General features: G+C 44.3%; 1 protein-coding gene across 2 annotated transcripts; it reads left to right on the top strand.

Annotated features, from left to right (window-relative positions):
• The first annotated feature begins 245 nt into the window (after window positions 1-245).
• Window positions 246-19,949, top strand: ugp2b (UDP-glucose pyrophosphorylase 2b). Of its 2 annotated transcripts, none has more exons than XM_027017834.3 (10): window positions 246-401; window positions 5,388-5,515; window positions 7,323-7,430; window positions 13,802-13,981; window positions 15,586-15,719; window positions 16,347-16,644; window positions 17,386-17,583; window positions 17,802-18,044; window positions 19,184-19,288; window positions 19,386-19,949. In XM_027017834.3, the coding sequence occupies exons 2-10, from the start codon at window positions 5,417-5,419 to the stop codon at window positions 19,491-19,493; spliced, it is 1,473 nt and encodes a 490-aa protein (XP_026873635.1). In that variant the 5' UTR covers window positions 246-401; window positions 5,388-5,416; the 3' UTR covers window positions 19,494-19,949. The 2 variants fall into 2 exon arrangements, with proteins under 2 accessions (XP_026873635.1, XP_026873634.1); XM_027017833.3 differs by lacking the exon at window positions 246-401 and adding an exon at window positions 965-1,253.
• The last annotated feature ends 1,151 nt before the right edge of the window (window positions 19,950-21,100 follow it).

The raw sequence follows: 21,100 nt of genomic DNA, 5'->3' as shown, positions 1-21,100 counted from the left end.
TTTCTCGAAATGTTCCCTTTATAGACATATGAAGGGACTGGCTAATGAATATTCCTTATGTAACACGTTCACATTATGCCCATTCTCAGATATTCGAGCAGAACTCCGAAAGCAGATTACATTTAAATTCAGAACTAAACTGTGATTAATGTGTATCCGCTTCTGCGAATGCAAGTTTGCCCTCACAGCGGCTCCGTACCACTTCCACAGAACCACTTCCGCTCGCCTCGGCAGGTGATTGGCTGGCTTGACCCACGTCACGCGGAACCCGCAGCCAGGCTGGGGCGAGACTTTCTCCGAATATCCACCATCACGCGCATCACTCCAACCTTCGGCAGTGAGCGACTACCGATTGCTTTTGCTTTCGATTCGCCTTGCAGACGCCCAGACCTCTCGGACGGGTATGTGCGTGTATGTGTGTGTGTGTGTGTGTGTGTGTGTGTGTGTGTGTGTGTGAGGCGTCCCGAGTTCGCCGTGTTGCACCGGAAGACTTGGTGGTTCTGTGCGCGGACTCGGTGCCCTTGGGCAGCTCTAGGGTGCGCGCGGGGAAAGGCACTAGTGCACTAATGCAAAACTGCGCAAACCGCCCGGGGTGCATATGCATGTCTGAATGAGGAAGGTCTTATTCCTAATGTACAGGACTGAAGGACATTAAAAGTCGCGATCGTAGTGTCTCTGTTGATGCCCTATATATAATATAATATAATATAATATAATATAATATAATATAATATATTCCGGATGTTAGACGGCCTACGTAGGACATTGCGTGGAGTAGTCTAACCCAGATAAGAAAATGCTTTATGACCGAAAGCGCCGCACTTTTCTTCGTCTGAGTGGATGAGAGACGGGTGAGGCTAACACATTACGATGTGACGTGTCGGAGTGAAACATCTGTGGGCGTTGTGCCAAAACGGGCTGGTGCAGTTCATTCAGGAGTGTTGCGTTCGCCGCTTGCATACAGTATTGCGCTTTCTCGTCGTTAAGAAGTGTGGGAAGGTCGAGCCCTTAGCATGCTTTAGGCAACTGTAGGTCGGGTAGATCTTCCAGATCCTTTTACAACGCGCGGCCAAGTTTATAAATGACTTGAACGAATGAAGGAAGAGTTTGGTATCGTGACGTTAGGTTTTCGGTGTCGCAAGCAAAACGCGGATTGGTACCTGATAACGAAATATTCGGCATCGTAACTTCATATGATCACAAACCCGCAGGCAAATACTGACCATAAACTACAATGACACTTTACGCTGAAAGTAAGTACGTGCGCCAAGGCACTTCCAGATGTCAGTAACGCCGAGTGCGTAGCCGATGGGTTACGCAGAGCGGCTTTAATAATGGTATAACATGATTATAGCAATACTGTATATAACCTACTATACTGATTATAGTATTAGTAATATAACATGACGATAACTGTGGGGCTGCAGAGATTTTGAATGTAGTCATGTGTTACTATGGCATTAATCTAAGGAAGGTAGATAGTAAATTTACTCTCAGGATGACTGGAATTGCATTGTACAGGTTTCTGGAAATGTTATGCCGAACTGTAGCCTGTTAAACAAGATTTCTAGATTCTTCATCGCTTTGTGTTGATAATTGCCTTTCTTTCTTACTGTAAGAAAAGAATTTTCCATTTTTTCTGCATGTGCTGAAACTCCGATCTGGAACTCAAAAAGTCAGGATATACCTAATATAACACACTAGACACAGGACCTTTGAAAGTCTTGAGAACCCGTTCAAATCTAAGTGGAGTGTATAGAGCAGGACGGAACTGGTCTGTTATCAGACTGAACTTTATAACATCACATAAGATAAGCATACACAGGCCTGTTCTAATATAGTGATAGCACCAGTCTCATATCATGTGGCTGACTTTGGGGCTACAGGGGGAAGGAGGATTACTTCAGTCATAGTGGACATCTCTGGAGGCCTGTCACCTGCTTTGGGATCAGGGTTGCTAGGCTTTTCCAAAGTCATTTATTCATAGGCCATGGCTCGTATCAGACTAAAATGGTTTGATTACAAAATTGAGTTTGTCAATCAGTTACATAGTCACTTTTTCTTTAAATGATATGGCATTTGCACAGGGAGAAAAGGTTCAGTCAAATCAGCTCAGACAGAAGGGTCATTTCATAATACAACATTCACTATAATTCAACAGAACAGTCTATTTGAAAAGTTAGAATACATAGAACACATCAGAACACATCCTGAACACATAGAACACATCAGAACACATCAGAACACATCCTGAACACATAGAACATATCAGAACACATCAGAACACATCCTGAACACATCAGAACACATCCTGAACACATCAGAACACATCCTGAACACATAGAACATATCAGAACACATCAGAACACATCCTGAACACATAGAACACATCAGAACACATCCTGAACACATCCAGAACACATAGAACACATTAGAACACAGAACACAGTCACATCAAACATAAACAATATTTCCTGTGAGAATTAATGTCGATCTCTAAAAGCTAATACAGAAAATAAAGTTTTTGGTCTAGTTTTAAAAATTTGCAAAAGAAGCACTTCTAGACTCCATACTTTTGTTCCACAGCCTTGGCACAGTACCTTCAATAGGACTGATGCCCTTTAACTTTAACTTAGCACAAGGAACCATTAACAACTGCTGGGAATTTGACCTCAAAGATCTGAAATTCGAATATGGACACTGTTGAATTAAAATATATTTAAGACTCAAAGCAATAGAGTTTTAAAAACAGCCCATAACATTTTGTATCGGAATTTCAAATAGAGCGGTGATAGGCAATAACATGCTCCCGCTCTTTTGTACCACTAAGTACTCATACATTTCCCACAACTACAGGTGATAGAGATGATTGGCCCAGTCTAGTATATAATGAGTTACAATAATTTAAAAGTGAAGAATCAAAAGCAAGAATCACTTTTTTCCCAGAATACCAGCAGAAAGATTTCTGAGATTGAGAAGGAGATGGAGCACTTTTGACCGCTGTGCATATGCATTTATCAAATTTAAACTCAGTATTTAAAAAAACTTCTAATTTCTTGAATACATTTAGCCAAAGGTGAAAAATGACCCATATTCTGCAAAAGCAAGCTTGTCACTTTGGGGTACCTAAATAAAATAACTTCTAACTTATTTTTATTTATCTGCAAGATAAATAAAATTAGCCATTCAAATTTCATTTCCTGTGTATTGTCATCATAATACTGAAATATGATGTTTGATAATAATTTGCTCCTGAGATAATATATAGAGAGAAAATAAAATTGGGCCCAAAATGGATCCTTGGGGAACTCCCAAAATTAGCTGCAGCATCTATAGAAGTGTTCACTAGCTTTAACCCAAAATGGTTCCAACCTTGAGATATGAGGTAAAGTATTTAATTACTGTGTGTAATACCTGTAGTGTTCCAGGCATTCAATTAAGCAAGTCATGATGTACAGTATAGAATGGTGTAATTAAACCCAGTAAAACAAGAATTGCTCCACCCACGGTATCAACTGCAAGTTCCTCTCTGCCCTGTTAGTCACTCTGAAGAATGCAGATTCAGTGTCGTATCCAGTTCCAAAACCAGAATGGCAAACCTTAAAAATATTATTAACACTTAAAAAATGTCGCCAGCTTATTAGTTAATAGAGGGCTACAGATGGCACTCATGCTGGTCTACAGAAGCATGCGCTAAATGGAGACCATTAGATAGCTGTGGTGTTTAGCATGTCTGATGTATCTGGTGACACATTGATCACATTGCTTGCTAGCTATAGATTAGTCAAAATAAAAGCAAATGTGACAAGCCATGTAAAGGTTTTTTTTTTGTTTTTTTTTTGCTATTCTCCATCTTGTTTCACAAGGAATGAGATCGGAAGTGTCATTCTCCCATTTCATCTCCATTTTAAAGGTTATAGATCAACAATGCACTTTTGCATTTCAAGGTCAGGGCTAATTTCCTTTTACTGCTTTTGGAAAAATCCAGATTTCTGATTGGTCGAAGATCATAATTGAAAATCCAGTAAAGTAAACTAATTATAGGTTTATGGGGGAAAAAAAGTGTTTATAAAATTCTAAATGACATACTACCTATTTTTAAAAGAAAGAAAAAAGGTTTAAAAGCAATTCCTGTTTTAAGGTGGAGAGGCGGTCACACCTGTGACGGGTGCAGGCAGTTCTTAATCAGGGGCCTGGGACCAGACAACGTGCAGTGTCTGTGTGTCCCTCTGCCTGGCTGGCAACACCACCTACATTACGCGAGCGTGTTTATCACATCACATTGCCTTTGAACCAGGTCCAGAAGCTTAGAAATTCAAGTTTATAATTACACATTTTTTGTCATTAATAATTCACTATAGCTAATAATAAGGCACTATACTAGAACTGTTTAAATGCCTTCTAAATACGCTGTATTTATTGAAACTGATACACTACACGAAGATATATGTAGTTATGCCAAAAGGTGCAGACATCTGGTCATGTTCTAAGTGAAGCGTCCCTGGGTGTTTCCAGACACTCTTCTTTCGTCCAGAGGGTGAAGACTTTTTAGTAGGTTCTCTTGCCAATGGAATCATTACCTTTTTATTTTCCATGTCCTTTGAAACAGGAGTAAGTATTCATTAGACCAGTCAGACCAGTCTCCATGTGGCCATTGTTACATATATGCAGAAAAAACGTTTTTATTGGAATTGGCCAGGATGGGGAGTAAACACATTCCACAAAGTCAGTCTCTCAATTGCTGTAAACCAACACAGCACCCTGGTACTATGGTACTAGTCTCACCTTTTTCAAACATTTAGAAACATTTAGATCAGGTTGAGACCTTCAATTGTGGGTATATTGTACTTTATTATACAAACATTATACATTATTATACATACATCTATTATACATACATTATACATCTATTATACATACATCATTATACATACATTATTATACATACATTTTACATCTATTATAAATACATTATTTTTAACGACATCAACCTGGATTTAGGTAAATTGTATACAAGTCAAGCAACTATTAACAATAAAACTACACAACTATTTTAACTTCTACTACTACTACTACTACTACTACTACTACTACTACTAATAATAATAATAATAACAATAGTAATAATAATAATCATAGTACTACTACTAACGGTAATAACAATGCATATGTCACTTACCTCAAACCCAATGTCACTTTACAAAGGCCAGAATTTTACAACCATCTCACACACAGATAAAAATAGCGTATTTTACCACGTCAATTACAACATGCTGATTTACAGTAGTAGATTCCGTCCAGGTTATTAACGCTCCAAAAGATGGACCTCGTGCCATGTTTACAGCATTCCTTTTGGTTTCTAATCAGCTGTTGTGCTTTGATCACAGGTGTGAACAGGTGGGTGCTGGCCAAAGGCATGGCTCAGTTTCAGGAAGTGATGCGTCAGCAGCTGGAGAGTTCCATGCACGTGGAGCTGGAGAACTTGCTGAGCACCGCTAAAGGAGCTGACATCGAGGTGCGTGACAGGGCGCCAAACAGCGCATGAGGCCCAAAACAGTTCGAATGTAAGCCCAAGGGCTCGAGGTTGCGGTGTCATGCGCTGTCCACTAGTACAGCTAGTGGACTGAAATGATCTTAATTAGCATAAAGCTACTAAGCCGGGAGCCCAAAGGTGGACTAGCAAGTGCCAAACCTAAAACAGTAATGCTAACAGCTAATCCATCTGAGCGGGCAAGACAGCGTTGGATGTCACAATGCCAACAACACAATTCCCGGGAGTAAAAAGCAGAGACGGTGTAGATACCCGGAAGTCAATTACGTTCCCTCTTTACTGAATCTATTTTGTTTTTGCCTCAAAGTTGTTTTTGTGTCATTCGTCAACTCTCATCTCTTCCCCAGCTAGCTCAGTTATCAGCTGTACGTTAAACACGCACGCTCTGCAAAACACCACCTCACATAACAAAAAAGCCCTGCTTCACTGTCCAGTGTGTGTCAGTTTACTCAGGTGACCTTCCAGACTCGAAATATGACAACACAAACTTGCTGATCGGTCAGGACATTTTTTTAGCTTCATCCATAGATTCTTAAGCCTGATTAATGTTTGCCAGTAGACAGCTGCTTGAAGCAAGACAAGAGTCACGTAAACGCGACAACCGTGTTGGTCACAGTGACACGTTCTCGCCTTCTCACACCTGGCCATGCACGCAAGCACACACACAAGGCGGCCTGCGTTCGTGTTTACCACTGGCCAGGTTAGTCCTCAGTGTATCCGCATAACACATGGCCTGTTGAAACAGCCATAAGCAGGTAAACAGATGCCGGTATATTTTCCCATCTCTTCTTATTCCACATAGGCAGGTAAACAGATGCCGGTATATTTTCCCATCTCTTCTTATTCCACAGCTGTCGGATTTGCTCTGACCTTAAATAATCTGTCACCAATCTGTGGCCTCATGCACTAACCACTCACTTATCTGTCAGATATTCGAGTCTCATGTGCGCGGTGATGTGTAAACTCGACAAAACCCTCTTTGTAGGACTGTGAAGCTACAGGCCGATTTTTGATCCACCAGGTTTTAGTTTTAATGATGTTTCCTCATGCTCTGGTACTTACTGTCAGCAGGGCACTACTTATGAACCAGAGCTTCTTATATAAATGTGTCAGCGATCCAGGATTAAAGGAAGTATGTGGGATTAAGCGTATACAGGATTATTTCACACACTGGACAAATGAAGGGGGGTGGGGTTGGGGGCTTCACAAGAAATCAAGCATGTCACAACTGATTAAAATGTGTCAACAGCTGATTAAAATAGAGAGAAAGTTAAAATAAACTCCGACAGACCGCCATTTAATACAGAACCAGACAAACTTTAATTCTGAACACAGGAGCTGCTGCAGCATGTAGTCCAGTTTGTGTTATTAAAATCGCAATGGCACTCAAACGTGAGCTGTGGTGCAAGATGCCTCTGCACTGTTGCACGTTAAAGCTTGGTGAAACCACATGTAGCATGAGGAAGTAGCATTTCCGAAGGGGCTGAGCTGTCTTCATCAGCATGGCGGGGTCTGGGGACTCTATGAGTGAATTGTTTCCCAGAATGAGTTTTTGCCAAATCAGACCTGTATTTCCCAAATCAAAGTGTATTCTTGAAGGAAACGCAACATCGAGGTTCCTGAGTGTGTTCGAGTTGAAAAGAGCAACTGTATTTTGTTGTTTGTTTGCTTGCTTTTGTGTGCATGTATGTGTGTGTGTGTTTTAATCTGTGTAAGATGAATGTTATTGCCAAACGGAGTCCCTGTAAATGTGTCTGTGGTGTTTTTGCAGGTTTGTAGGAAGGATTTTGAGGGCTTTGAGAAGCTCTTCCACAGGTTTCTGCAGGTAAAGGGGCCTTCTGTGGAGTGGACCAAAATCAACAGACCTCCTGAAGACTCAGTAAGCAAGTTCAACACTGTCATCTCTCCAACTGAAGCTCTCTCTCTCTCTCTCTCTCTCTCTCTCTCTCTCCCTCTCCCTCTCTCTCTGTTCTTCTCTCTCATACACATGCTTAATGACACTTTGATGCCTACTAACATAAGGTTGTTTGGATTGTGGCAAAGCTGCTTCTGATGTGGTGTAACCTGACCCCTTAAACATAGATGTGACATCAGAGTGTGTAGCTACAGTGAGTATGCAACTGGAGAAGGAGCGCAGCATAGTCTGGCGAGTGCATGCTACTCTGCGTCATTTCCCAGTCCTGGAGACGATTATTACAGCCCCACTGCAACACCACTCAGCCCTGTGGTTAGTAGTCTCCCAAAGAGCCCCGTGGAGGGTGGGAGTTATCCCAGTCAGGCTGACACTAAAACGCAGACGCCTGTGAGTGGGAGGTTAGTGGCAGCTGTAGAGGGAGACCTCTCGTTAACAGACCTCTCGTTAACAGACCTCTCGTTATCAGACCTCTCATTAACAGACCTCTCGTTATCAGACCTCTCGTTATCAGACCTCTCGTTAACAGACCTCTCGTTATCAGACCTCTCGTTAACAGACCTCTCGTTAGCAATCTTCTCATTAACGATCTCATTATCAATCCTCTCGTCATTGGTTTTCTCATTATCAGTCCTCATTATCAATCTTCTCCTTATCTCATTATCCTTACATCAGTCCTCTCAGTATCAGTCGTCCAAACCAATGCCATAATAACTCACTGGAGCTGTCAGATATTCTACACACTCCTAGTGTGTATTAAAATAGATAAACTCTGTCAGTCACAATATGTCATTTCCATTACATTCGTCAGAATCTTCGTCATCTTTGTGCCTCCTGTGCGTGCGTGCACTCACGCGTGCAAACACACATGTACAGACACTCATGCGCACACACGAGGTCTCTCTCACTCTGCTGTGTTCCTGTCTCAGTGCCAAAGTTACCAGCTGTGCATATTGTGAAATCAGTGTCTTAAAACAGGTTAGTTCTGAAACAGGTCAGTTCTGAAACAGCTTCTCACGGTGGTTTCGCTGCGGAGTTGAGCACTGGCTGTTGGGTACCTAAAAACACAGGTCTAATCCCTTTCAGCTCAGTGTTAACATGGACCTGACAGTTGTGCGGTGGTGGGTGTTGGGCCAAGCTGCTGAGGACCTGCAGGGTCGTAACCCCAGCTAGGTGTGTGTGTGTGTGTGTGTGTGTGTGTGTGGTTCAGAGAGATGTACTTGTGTGTGAGTGTGTAGTACAGAGAGATGTACTTGTGTGTGAGTGTGTAGTACAGAGAGATGTACTTGTGTGTGAGGTTCAGAGAAATGTACTTGTGTGTGAGGTTCAGAGAGATGTACTTGTGTGTGAGGTTCAGAGAGATGTACTTGAAGTGACTGTCTAAGCTCATCTCCGCTGTAGTTCAATAAAATGCAGACATGCGTCCAACTCCCTGTCTACAGATAGAAGGTCCTGTTACATCCCCAAACAATAAACCAACTCTCCTGTGATCCAGCGCTGTACTGGAAAACGCCAGAACAACTCTGGGAGAAAGAAAAAAGGTTTTACACTATTAAATTTTTATTGTCTTTTTCCTGGCCTATGTACGGACTTGTTAGCATTTTTTAAAATCTGTGTGGAAACTGTTAGTACACAAACATTCACTGTTGACTGAACACAAGTCCTCAGGGCTTGTCTTCTGTTCCAGGTTCGGCACAGCACTGTGCCGAGCCTGGAACAGAAGACAAGCCCCGAGGACTCCTTTTATTGCAACTCCATTTCCCATAATGCCCTGTCGACAGTGTAATGTGTGACTCCACAGCCCACAGAGCCCAGAGGATGCCGTAGCGTAACTCCATTTCCCATAATGCCTTCCGCACGCGTCCACGCAGTAACCGGGAGCCGGGCTCCGGTTCTGGAGGCGGTTCCTTCTGTCCCAGCTGCTTGTGTGGGGGACTAATGTGCTTTGCACAGGTGTGTCTGTTGACATAGCTGCTGCATTCTCATTAAGGAAGTTATCGGAGAAAAGTAGCTAATAAAATTATCTTGCAAAACAGAAGGAAGTATTATTTTAAAAGGGGGAATTTTCTTTCCTATGTAGGTAGTTTTATACATTTACATGATGCCTTTATCCAAAGCAACTTACAATTATGACTGAGTACAACTTGAGGGTTACGGGCCTTGCCCTTACCTGGAAGTGGTGGGACTTGAACCAGGAACCTTCTGATTACAAGTCAAGCACCTTAACCACTGAGCTACCACTACCTGTATGTACAGGCTTCCATGGTCACAGGAGAAAGAGACTAAATCTAAAATGTAGGCTTGCCACTAATTATGTGTGTCACATATTTTAATAAATGGTTGAATGAAACGCAGAGTCATCTCAGAAGCTTAAAGACACCCTGCGGGCAGTAACGCCAACCTCCACCAGGGCTTTTCTTGTACAGAGAATGAACCAATGACAAAACTCTGTTTGGAAAACGCCTTTTAACCAGAATTGCCACAGGCCTCGAGCTGCTCTGAAGTGTACAGCGTAGCGCATGGGGGGATTAGCGTGACTCAAATGAGCCTTTGCTTCATTTATTCAGCTATTGTTTGTGTAACAGCATTCTTGATTTAGTCAGTAAAACGACACGTGTTATGTTCTTGATGACAGATTCAGAAGATTATATGCTAATGTTTTGTCACACAATGCCAAGATAATAAACAGCACAATTGACATGATATGAAAAAAAGGTGATTTTGAAAATCAAAATAAATAGTAATTACACTACAAATATATACAAATATGAATGTCATTTTTTCCAGTGACTTCTAATAACTTTCGAGTGATTCTTCTTCACATGACGTATTTCAGAGATCTTGTGCTAAATGTGGAGCAGAAAACCGATCTGTTTGAGAACTACAGAGCAGTTTGATTCATCATCTCATGTGAGCTGCACTTTATAGAGCTAATGTAGAAAAATAATCATCACTACATTTGCATTGTTTGCTGTTTTTGGTGGTAAAAATGACTTATTGCTTCACTAAACCATCAGGCTTGACAAACACACACACCATGAAAATCAGTCCCGGTACCGATGTCAGTGAATGTTTGATTTGTATTTCATTTGTATTTAATTTGATGTCGAACATGCGTCAGCGTGATAATTGCCATTGTCACGTGATTAGAGGTCCTCCAGAAAGCCTGTGTTGGTTGGTTTTGCCTGAGGGAGACGCCAACGCTAGAATGGAGCGCGTTTATTTACATCACAAATAAAAGAAACGCGCCAGCAGACAACAAAAAGGAAACACAGCAACTGCGCTGGAGGTGGCTGTCGAGGCGTAGCGAGTTGCCATGGCGCTGGGGGTGTCCAGAGCACGCAGGGCTGAGGACTAATGCGCTGTAGCAGAAGAGTGTTCCTGTGGGCTTTAGAGATACAGAGGATGTAAACAAGGATATAGCGATGGGGAGTGGAGCAGGTAGGTGGGTGTGGGTGTGGGTGTGGGTGTGGGTGTGTGAGTGTATATATGTACACTATTGACAAGGCTGATTGGCTAATTCGATACAGATCTGGCAGATCTCATCAAGTTCAAGTTTGGTTTATTCGTCACATACATAGTCATAAACAGTATAACTCGCAGTGAAATGGTGGACGGAAATCATTGGACGGTGTGTGTTGTGATGGTGTGTGTGAGCAGATACAGGTGTACTACACTGTGTGTGTCTTCACCGTGCTTGTTTGTTATGTTTGCTGATGCTGATAGTTGATTATGTCAGCAGTATCTATGGCACTTTATGTTAGAGAGGTTTCCGCTCTGTGTGTGTGTGTGTGTGTGTGTGTGTGGTGTTCGCCCACTTTCGCTGTATCTACTGTGGATCTTCCATGAGCCCGTCATCCTACAGTGCTCGGTGGGTTGCCAGATCTTCTGTGCAGAATGGGTACACTCACACTGCTCTGTCTTCATTCTCTTCCATGTGAGGGGTTTTAATGGTTAAGCACCCAACTCCCCCCAGCACACAGCAGGCCCAGCCTGCCGATTCTAGAACTTTCTTTGCCAGCTTTCGGAATCCCGAACTCCAGAACTCCCATCAAAGCCAGGCTTCGGAAAAGCATCTCCTGGATCCGGGGATTATGGTTCTCAACCGTGTCTCGTAGCTGTGCAGTTTCTAGCAGTATGAGTGTTGAGTATTGTGCTAGTGTTAGCATGTATATTCGTATAAATGTATATATACATGTATGATATTGAAGAGTTTATTTGATTTATATTGATAGATCTGAGTTACCTACACACACACACTGTGATATATGATAAATATACAAGTTGCTCTGGATAAGAGATTCTTTCTGCTGCAGATAAGGCTTGGATTGTGAGGGGAGAGAGAGAGAGAGAGAGAGATAGAGAGAGAGAGAGAGTGAGAGAGAGAGAGGGAGGGTTTGGACCAGGCTCCATAGCCACTGCGGCACTGGGAGCGGTTCTCCCTGCCCATGGCCTCCTGTTCCCCATGAGGCTTCACACACTGTGTGGGATTCAAGTCAGACTTCTCACTCACGCTCGGACACACACACTCTCTCTGTCTGCCCCACCCTTTCCCTGCATGATATAAAACATTTACCTTTTCCTAAATACCCTTTTTGTTTTTCTCTCTTCCCTACATCGCGAGTAGAGACACGTCACAGTACAGGAGTAAACACTGCTGATTCCTGCTTCATTTCACTAGCAGAGCCGTGTTTTCCTGCTTCAGTGTGTGTGTGACTGCTTAGGGCAGCTACACGTAAAATCCGCAAACGAAACAACGGGCACGACTGTCCAGAGCATCAGTGAGTGGTCAGCGAGCCTGGCACATGGCCTCCTTCACACACACACACACACACACACACACACACGGACACACGCGCTTTGACTGCATTCACGGGAACAGAAGTGAATGCGTTTGTGAGGAATTGTGTGGGAGATTAGGGCCTGCCAGGGCATCTGAGGACTCTGTACATCTTTTTCTCACTTCCCCGACATTTGTCTGTTTTTTTCTCTCTTCCCTCATTCTATAATTAGTCTCTCTCTCTCTCTCTCTCTCAAACCATGAAATCGCCATCTAGAGGGAACTGCAGTGTCTGCTGTATCTGCCGCTTGGGAGCAAATTCGTGTGAATATCAGGGCGTTGGATTGAAACCGTACACACTAGAACATAAGAACAGCAGCATTTGAAGTGAGAGAAGGCTCCGGATGCAGCACCGGAAGAGGGAAAGGCCAGGACCTGTGGGAAGCTCTCCTGGGGAGATGAACCCCAGCCACGCTGCTTTAAAGCAAAACCCTCCAGCAAATCTCGCAACATGGCATATTTTTTAATGTTGTCACGATGAGCTCAAGGCCTTACCCGTTCTCCATGGGACCATTGTGCTTATGTGTGTGTGGGTGTGTGTGTGTGTGTGTGTGCGTGGGTTGTGTGTGCATGGGTGGGTGTCTTCTGTGTCCTCTCTGACATAGTGATGTCTCATCTGGAGGACATTTGGCCTCATGGCGGCTGGCCCATGGCCATTTGGGAAAAAGGAAGAATGAACATTTGTGCGTGTGTGTGTGATTGTGTGTGTGGGTGTGTGTGATTGTGTGTGTGAGAGAGAGAGAGAGAGAAAAAGGCTTTGAAAACAGATCACCCAGCGAGCTCACACTTGCTTTCAATTTTATTTTCTTCCTTTCAGTTTTTTCCAGGCTGTTTCCACTGCTGCGTGTGTAGTTTCGCGGTTTCTCCATGAGGGTGCCTGAGCTGTGTGGTTTGCAACTTGGTCCGACATGCAGGAGGGCAGGAGTGTGTATTGTAGCTCACGCATTCGTCATCACCAGCACACCGGATGAAAGACACCCCATCCTTTTGTGCTAAGAGCTTCAGTCAGACATATATGCACTAACCAGCCATTCTAACGGGCAACTAGCAGTGGGTCAGTTCGTCCAGCAGTCAGGATCCGAATCATGCTCCAATACGCTGATCTGCGTTCTTCGTTTCGGTCCTCACCGTCGCTAAGGGAATGGCACAGACTGTATACGTGCAGACGTCACTGAAGCAGAAGAATGAATCTTAAACTGAATCATCTGACTCCTGAATCATTTATTCCAGAATCCCACTTATTTATTCATTTTTCATTTATTTCTATTTGAAAATATTGTATTTGAAGCATTGTAATCGGATAATAAATCCTAAATAAATAAAACTCTGGACACACTGAGATATGGGATGTCGGTTGAGCGTTGAGGAGTCTCGCAGCAACGTCTCGCCTAAGCCGAGACAGCGGGCCACGTGTAACCTTGACATGAACTTTTGCTGTCCAAAATTAAGTCCTCACGTTTTCTGTCGCGCTCCCTCTCTCCCTCTCTCTCCTTCCCAGATCCAGCCGTACGAGAAGATCAGGGGCTTGCCCACGAGCGTGTCGGAGAGCCTGAACAAGCTTGCCGTCGTGAAGCTTAACGGGGGTCTGGGAACCAGCATGGGCTGTAAGGGCCCCAAGAGTCTGATCAGCGTGCGCAGCGAGAACACCTTCCTGGACCTGACCGTGCAGCAGATCGAGGTGGGTATGGACTTGGGAAAAACGTTGCCAGGTTCAAATGATGGTACAGTCCAGGCCGAGTGGAAGGGTAGCTCAGGGGAAACCCAAAGCAGGCAGGGAATGGCGAGGTGGGCACCATGGAAAAGGGACCTTTCCACGGAAAACTGCATTTGTGTATATGTGTGTATGAACGTTTATGTGAGTATATGCGAGTGTATATGTGTGTATGTGTGTGTATATTTGTGTATATGTGAGTATGTGAGTGTATATGTGTGTATATGTGCATGTGAGTTCACGTGTGTGTAGCTCAGGTTTCTATTTACCAGTAAATGAACATAATCATCTATTTGAAACTGGCAGAGTGTGAGGTACTCCAGCGATGAGTCATCTCTCCAGGCAGACACAAAGAGAGAGCTCTGTCATGCTGACGAGCGCTACACCCGCAGCGCCCAATCTTTAAATCAAAAGCACATGTCTCAGCTGCCTTCTACCTCGCACCCCTGGCTGATGTAATAATGTGAAATGCAGCGAGCGTGACTTTTTTTTTTTTTTCAAAGCTGCAGCTATCTTGTGAATTGTGTTGAAAGTTCCGTGTGATATAAATCTGAGAGACAAAGAGGAAGAGACCAAAAGCCAGGCAGAGAGAGAGAAAAGACAGACATTCAGAGAGAGAGAGAGAGAGAGAGAGAGGGGAGAGACAGCAGGACAGTAACAGAGGAAGGCGTGTTGTGAGATGTGAAAAGAGGAGGAAGCTGAATATTCGCCCTTGTGGTACACCCCTGCATCAGAACACTCAGCTCTGTGTATCTACCGGGCCCGGAGTGGCTCAGCTTTCCTGCTCTGTCACACAAGACGATGTAAGTGGATAACGTGGCCCCTCCTGTGTAAACACAGCATGCACAAAGAGCTCTGTGTGCTCACGTCTCTGGTCTCACAGACCGCACCGTGACTGCTGTGTGGGTCCCGCCTGGAACCAGATGTACGGGAGAGAGCTTCAACATTTAAGTCGAATTCCACCGTAGCATAAACATATCCTACAGGTTCCGAACGCACTGCAGCGTTTTTCATCCTTCTAGATAGGATGATGACGACAATGATGATGTTGATGTTCCTGTTGGCAGGTTGCTCATGAGAGATCTTTTAAGCCTGTTGTGTATGAAAATTAAACATGATAATAAGTACTGCAAACTAGTACTACAAACCAGGAAGCTAAAGGCGAAACAGTTCCAACGACTTACTGCATCTACTAATACTTAGTGATCAACTAGCGAATTGTTTTCTGCATATTTTATTCAAATGAGACCATGTAAAATAATGGGAACTTTATAATGACTTAATTCTACCGGCTGCAGTGAAGAATAGCATAGACAGAAGAATAATTCGCATTGCATTATCTCAGGTGGATTATATTTATCTGTACCTTCCAAATCATCTGAAAGATCTGCTCTTTGTAGTTTTTCCCTCTCACATTAGCACAAAATGAGATAAAAAGATACTAACGGCTCCCGGAACGGTGACCTACAGATTAGCTTTTGTCCTCTACAGCAGCGACGTGGTGTCGGTGCTGGGAGTCCTAACCCTGTGTGTGTGTGTGTGTGTGTGTGTGTGTGTGTGTGTATGTCCAGCACCTGAATAAGAAGTACAACACTGATGTCCCACTGGTCCTGATGAACTCTTTCAACACCGATGAGGACACTAAGAAGATCCTGCAAAAATACACACACCACCGTGTCAAGATACACACTTTCAACCAGAGCAGGTACACACACACACACACGCACACACACACACGCACACACATACACACATACACGATGGAGTCTTCGACTAAAGCAGGATCAGGGGAAACATTTTCAGAACGGTAGATCTCCAGGAGCAAGGTTAGTGCTAAACTCTGCAGGGTGGTAGCTCTCCAAGAACGGGGTTAGTGCTAAACTCTGCAGTGTGGTAGCTCTCCAAGAACGGAGTTAGTGCTAAACTCTGCAGGGTGGTAGCTCTCCAAGAACGGGGTTAGTGCTAAACTCTGCAGGGTGGTAGATCTCCAGGAGCAGGCCTGGTCTCTACTATATAGCAAAGCAACAACCCATGAAATATTAAAGTCACCTGGCAGTAACAGCAACAGGCATATTTTTTCAGACTATTAACAACATTCAGTATTTGTCTGGATAAATACCTCTGCAGCAGTGGAGGATTTAAGAATATGGTTGAACGCAGAAGGAACCTGGAACAGAAGAAAAATATTTACATGCTGAGATGACAGTCATGACTCCGCTCTGCAGCACTCCTTGGTTCTCTTTAGTTTGCTTTTAATGTATATTTTCAAGTGTTATACAACAAACCTCATTATATTACTTTGTGCATTGACTTCCTGTCTGCGTGACTGTAGGTATCCCAGGATCAATAAGGAGTCCCTGCTGCCAGTGCCCGAGGACGTGGGTATGGTAGGAGAAGGCTCAGATGGCTGGTACCCACCCGGCCACGGAGACATCTACGCCAGCTTCTACGCCTCGGGCCTGCTGGAGCAGCTCCTGGCTGAGGGGAAGGAGTACATCTTCGTGTCCAACATCGACAATCTGGGCGCCACCGTGGACCTGCACATCCTGAACCACCTGGTGAGCCAGCCCAACGGCAAGCGCTGTGAGTTCGTCATGGAGGTCACGGACAAGACCCGGGCCGACGTCAAGGTGAGGGGCTGGGCTCGACACGTGTGAATACACTCCCGCACGCTCGCGTAGGTACAAAGACACACACCCAAAGCCACACAGATTATAGAACATGAACACACATGTGTGAATACACTCTCATTCACAGGTAAAAAGACACAATTATAGAACATGAACGCCTTTAGCTGACAGTTTTATCCAAAGCGACTTATGTATATACAACTTGAGCAATTGAGGGTTAAGGACAGTGGTAACTTGGCAGCGGTGGGACTTGAACTGGCAACCTTCCGATTACTTGCCCTGCCCTTGTAAACGCACTCTCACTCACACACAGATCACAGAACATGATGCACACTTCACTCATATACACACATGAAGCATACACTTGTCTGCTCTAGATCATCACTGGCACTAAGCTTGTCTGCTCTAGATCATCACTGGCACTAAGCTTGTCTGCTCTAGATCATCACTGGCACTAAGCTTGTCTGCTCTAGATCATCACTGGCACTAAGCTTGTCTGCTCTAGATCATCACTGGCACTAAGCTTGTCTGCTCTAGATCATCACTGGCACTAAGCTTGTCTGCTCTAGATCATCACTGGTACTAAGCTTGTCTGCTCTAGTTCATCACTGGCACTAAGGTTGTCTGCTCTAGATCATCACTGGCACCAACCTTGTCTGCTCTAGATCATCACTGGCACTAAGCTTGTCTCTTCTAGATCATCACTGGCACTAAGCTTGTGTGCGTTTCCATGCTCCCTAGGGAGGAACCCTGATTCAATATGATGGGAAACTCCGGCTGCTGGAGATCGCCCAGGTCCCCAAAGCCCACGTCGATGAGTTCAAGTCCGTCTCCAAATTCAAGATCTTTAACACCAACAACCTGTGGATCTCCCTGGCGGCCATCAAGAGACTGCAGGAGAAGAATGAAATGGATATGGAAATCATTGTGAATCCTAAGGTTAAAGAAAAACATGCACCTCAACACATACACACCCTGGATTTTTTTTCTGGAATGTTCTAGAATCTTAAAATTGCTTCCAGATTTCAAAATGGAACAAGGTTCTAATGCCAAAACACAGACACTCTTTGAAAATGACCCGGACAGTTACCAGAATCTGACATAAACCTCACAAGCACGTCTCACTCTGGGTCTCATTTCTCTGTGGGTCTCTGCAGACGCTGAACGGCGGGCTGAACGTGATCCAGCTGGAGACGGCCGTGGGCGCTGCAATCAAGTGCTTCGACAATGCACTGGGCATCAACGTGCCCCGCAGCCGCTTCCTGCCCGTCAAAACCACCTCCGACCTCCTATTGGTCATGTCCAACCTGTACCGGCTGGAGGCGGGCTCTCTGACAATGAGCGAAAAGAGGGAGTTCCCCACCACACCCCACGTCAAGCTTGGCAGCTCTTTCACCAAGGTAATGCTCCCCATTAAATAAAAAACATACAATTTTTGGGAACACCGCCCAGTCAGGCATGCTCTGTGGGATTTCACATCTGAGTGACAGGACTGACTTACTCTGGCAGTATCTGGTATCAAAAGTATTTCAAGACTCGAACCTGTTTTACCAGCCAATACATTCTCTGTGGACAGCAAAATGCAATTTGCGAATCACTCTGGATTAAAGCGTCGGCTAAATGCCATAAATGTGAAACAAGGAAATACAGATAATTTTTGTCACTCTAAATTCCAACCGTTCCAAGACTTCAAGGGAATTCTATTGTCATACACACTAAATAAATAGTGCACAATGAAATTCTTACTTTGCATATCCTCCATATATTCGGAGGGGGGTGGAACTAGGTAATAGAAAAAACAGACATCTAACAATGACAACTAGTGAATAAACTATGACATAACCACATATGTTCATATAAACAGTTAACCTCATGTTCATATAATCTGCATGTTTGTTTAGCATTTAGATGACAAGCAGCCCAGTTGAACAGCAGGGCGATAGTTTCGAGTTTCACACACGTGCGATAGTTTCGAGTGTAGGATGTAGGGACATCACAATAAACTGCTAATAAAAATTTAAAGACCATCAACGCTGTCATCAGTCCACTGACAAGTTGATTATTAATCTCTCAAAGGGAAAATCTGTGGTTGGGGCAACTCTGTGTGTGTGTGTGTGTGTGTGTGTGTGTGTGTGTGTGTGTGTGTGTGTGTGTGTGTGTGTACGTGTGTGAGTGTGTGCATGTTCGTGCGTGCGTGTGCGCGCGCAAGTGTGTGCGTGCATGAGTGTGTCAGTGTGCACGTGTGTGTGTGTGTGTGAGAGCGTGCATGTGTATGCGTGTGTGCAAGTGTTTATGTGCGTGTGCAAGTGCGTGCGCATGTGCGTGCGTGCGCATGCGCATGCGTGTGTGCGAGAGTGTGTGCTTGACTGTCTGTGTGAGAGTGTGTGTGCGCGTGTGTGAGTGAGTGTGCGTGCGTGCGTGTGTGTGCGTGTGCGTGTGTGTGTGTGTGTGTGTGTGTGTCAGCTGTTCAAGGGCTCTTTTAAAGCATCACTGTCACTCTGAACATCCACCATATGCCCTTAATTCCAACCACGTGCAGGTTCAGGAATATCTGACACGATTCGAGAGCATTCCAGACATGCTGGAGCTAGATCACCTGACCGTGTCCGGAGACGTGACCTTTGGGAAAAATGTCTCTCTGAAGGTAAATGCATGGATGTATGAGTATATTTATAGGGGGGGGGAGAGAAACATGTATCTGTAATAAATGAAAATATCTTGACACTTTTTGTTTTGCACAGGGAACAGTTATCATTATAGCCAACCATGGAGACAGGATCGACATTCCGGCCGGCTCCATGCTGGAGAATAAAATCGTTTCCGGAAACCTGCGGATCTTGGACCACTAAGGCCTTCTGCCATGTGACCTGTGTGCAAGATCACATGACCTCTCCCCAACCTCACACTCAACTCTACAACTGTTTTACAGACCTACAATGAGACCAAATGCAGAAACACAGCCTCATGATTCTACACTTTTATTTTTATAACTCTTTGAGCTTTTTAACGCGTGCATTTGTGTTTTGAAAACTCCATATTCTCGGTCAGTATCAAAACAGCTCAGTGTCATCCTGTCTCACCTTATGTCTCCAACGGAATACAGTTTTATCTGTTTGTTTTTTGGTATTTTTGTTTCGGAGGACTGTCATGGTGGCATGAATCGCACGCAATTCGTGTGAAATGTGAAAACGAGAAGCAATAAGCTTTGTACCTTGGCAACAGGGTCAGCTGTGCGTTCCGCAGGGCCACTCTGGGGTCTGCAAACATCTTTGGAACAAAATAAAGTGCAATACAGAACTAAAAAATAGATATATGTGTACTCTCTAACCAGCCCCATTACTGACACACACACACACACACACACACACACACACACACACACAGAAGGGGGGTGGGGGGGGAGGCATTAAATTCACCAACTGACCTGAACACAGTACTATTACAGTTGTACAACTCTAGAGCTGATGACAGTTCTAAGATTCTGACATTTTCAGTGTGTAGAAACTACCAAACACTGGTTCGAGTTCTAGTTTCCCTTGCAGAGGTATGTCCTGGGGGTTTAAATGCAGTGAATCAGATCCCATTTATATGCTGGATACTTGGATGACTGAAGTCTATTTCATTCTGGCCAATTCTCTGGAGAAAATAGAGATTTGTACACCGACACAGATACAGACTGGTGTAGACTGGTATAGACTGGCAACTGTGAGATACAGGCCTGTGTAGACTGGGAACAGGGAGATACAGACCTGTGTATACTGGGAACTGTGAGAAATATACTTGTGTAGACTGAAAAGTGTGAGATACAGGCCTGTGTAGACTGGGAACTGTGAGATACAGACCTGTGTAGACAGGGAACAGTGAGACACAGAAGTCCATAAAACTACAGTACATTGGCTGGAGGAATGTGGAAGGTTTCACTGACAGAAGACGCCCTGTCAGAAAGAGTGGCACCAATGTCCAGGTTCCAGCACCGGGTGGGAGAATGGTGCGGGTAACACCACGTTAACACCACTATCCATCATCGCTAACACGCACTAGAGAACAGAGAGGCATCTGTCTCCACTCTCGCAAGAATCCCTGGGAGATTGTTGAGACGATGGTACGACCCCCTTTGACAGTTCAGATATTTACACCACAGTGGTTTGTGGAAGCGGAGCCCAGAGTGTACGTTCCTACGCCCACCCCCCGAGGCGTGAGATGTAATGCGGCCCATGTGTTCAACCCACAGCTCGTTCGGACGACGCAACATATTACGGAGCCGTTATAAGTGCACGTCCTAAATACAGATTCCACAGACAGCAAAAGAAAAGACCGATATCTAATCCAAACTGATCTGAGACTAAAAACCGTCATCTCTGTTAGACTGAGCAAAAGATGCCTCTCTCTCCCTTCCTATTCTCTCCCATGATCCGTAATCTCGAGCAAATCCCCTCACACACTCCCCAGCAAGCGT

This window comes from Electrophorus electricus, chromosome 10, assembly GCF_041902795.1.
Source record: "Electrophorus electricus isolate QZ-2024a chromosome 10, ASM4190279v1, whole genome shotgun sequence".
In the NCBI taxonomy this organism is placed as follows: Eukaryota; Metazoa; Chordata; class Actinopteri; order Gymnotiformes; family Gymnotidae; genus Electrophorus; species Electrophorus electricus.
Note: the sequence above shows the minus strand (reverse complement) of the source record. Positions and strands in the feature narration are given on the sequence as shown.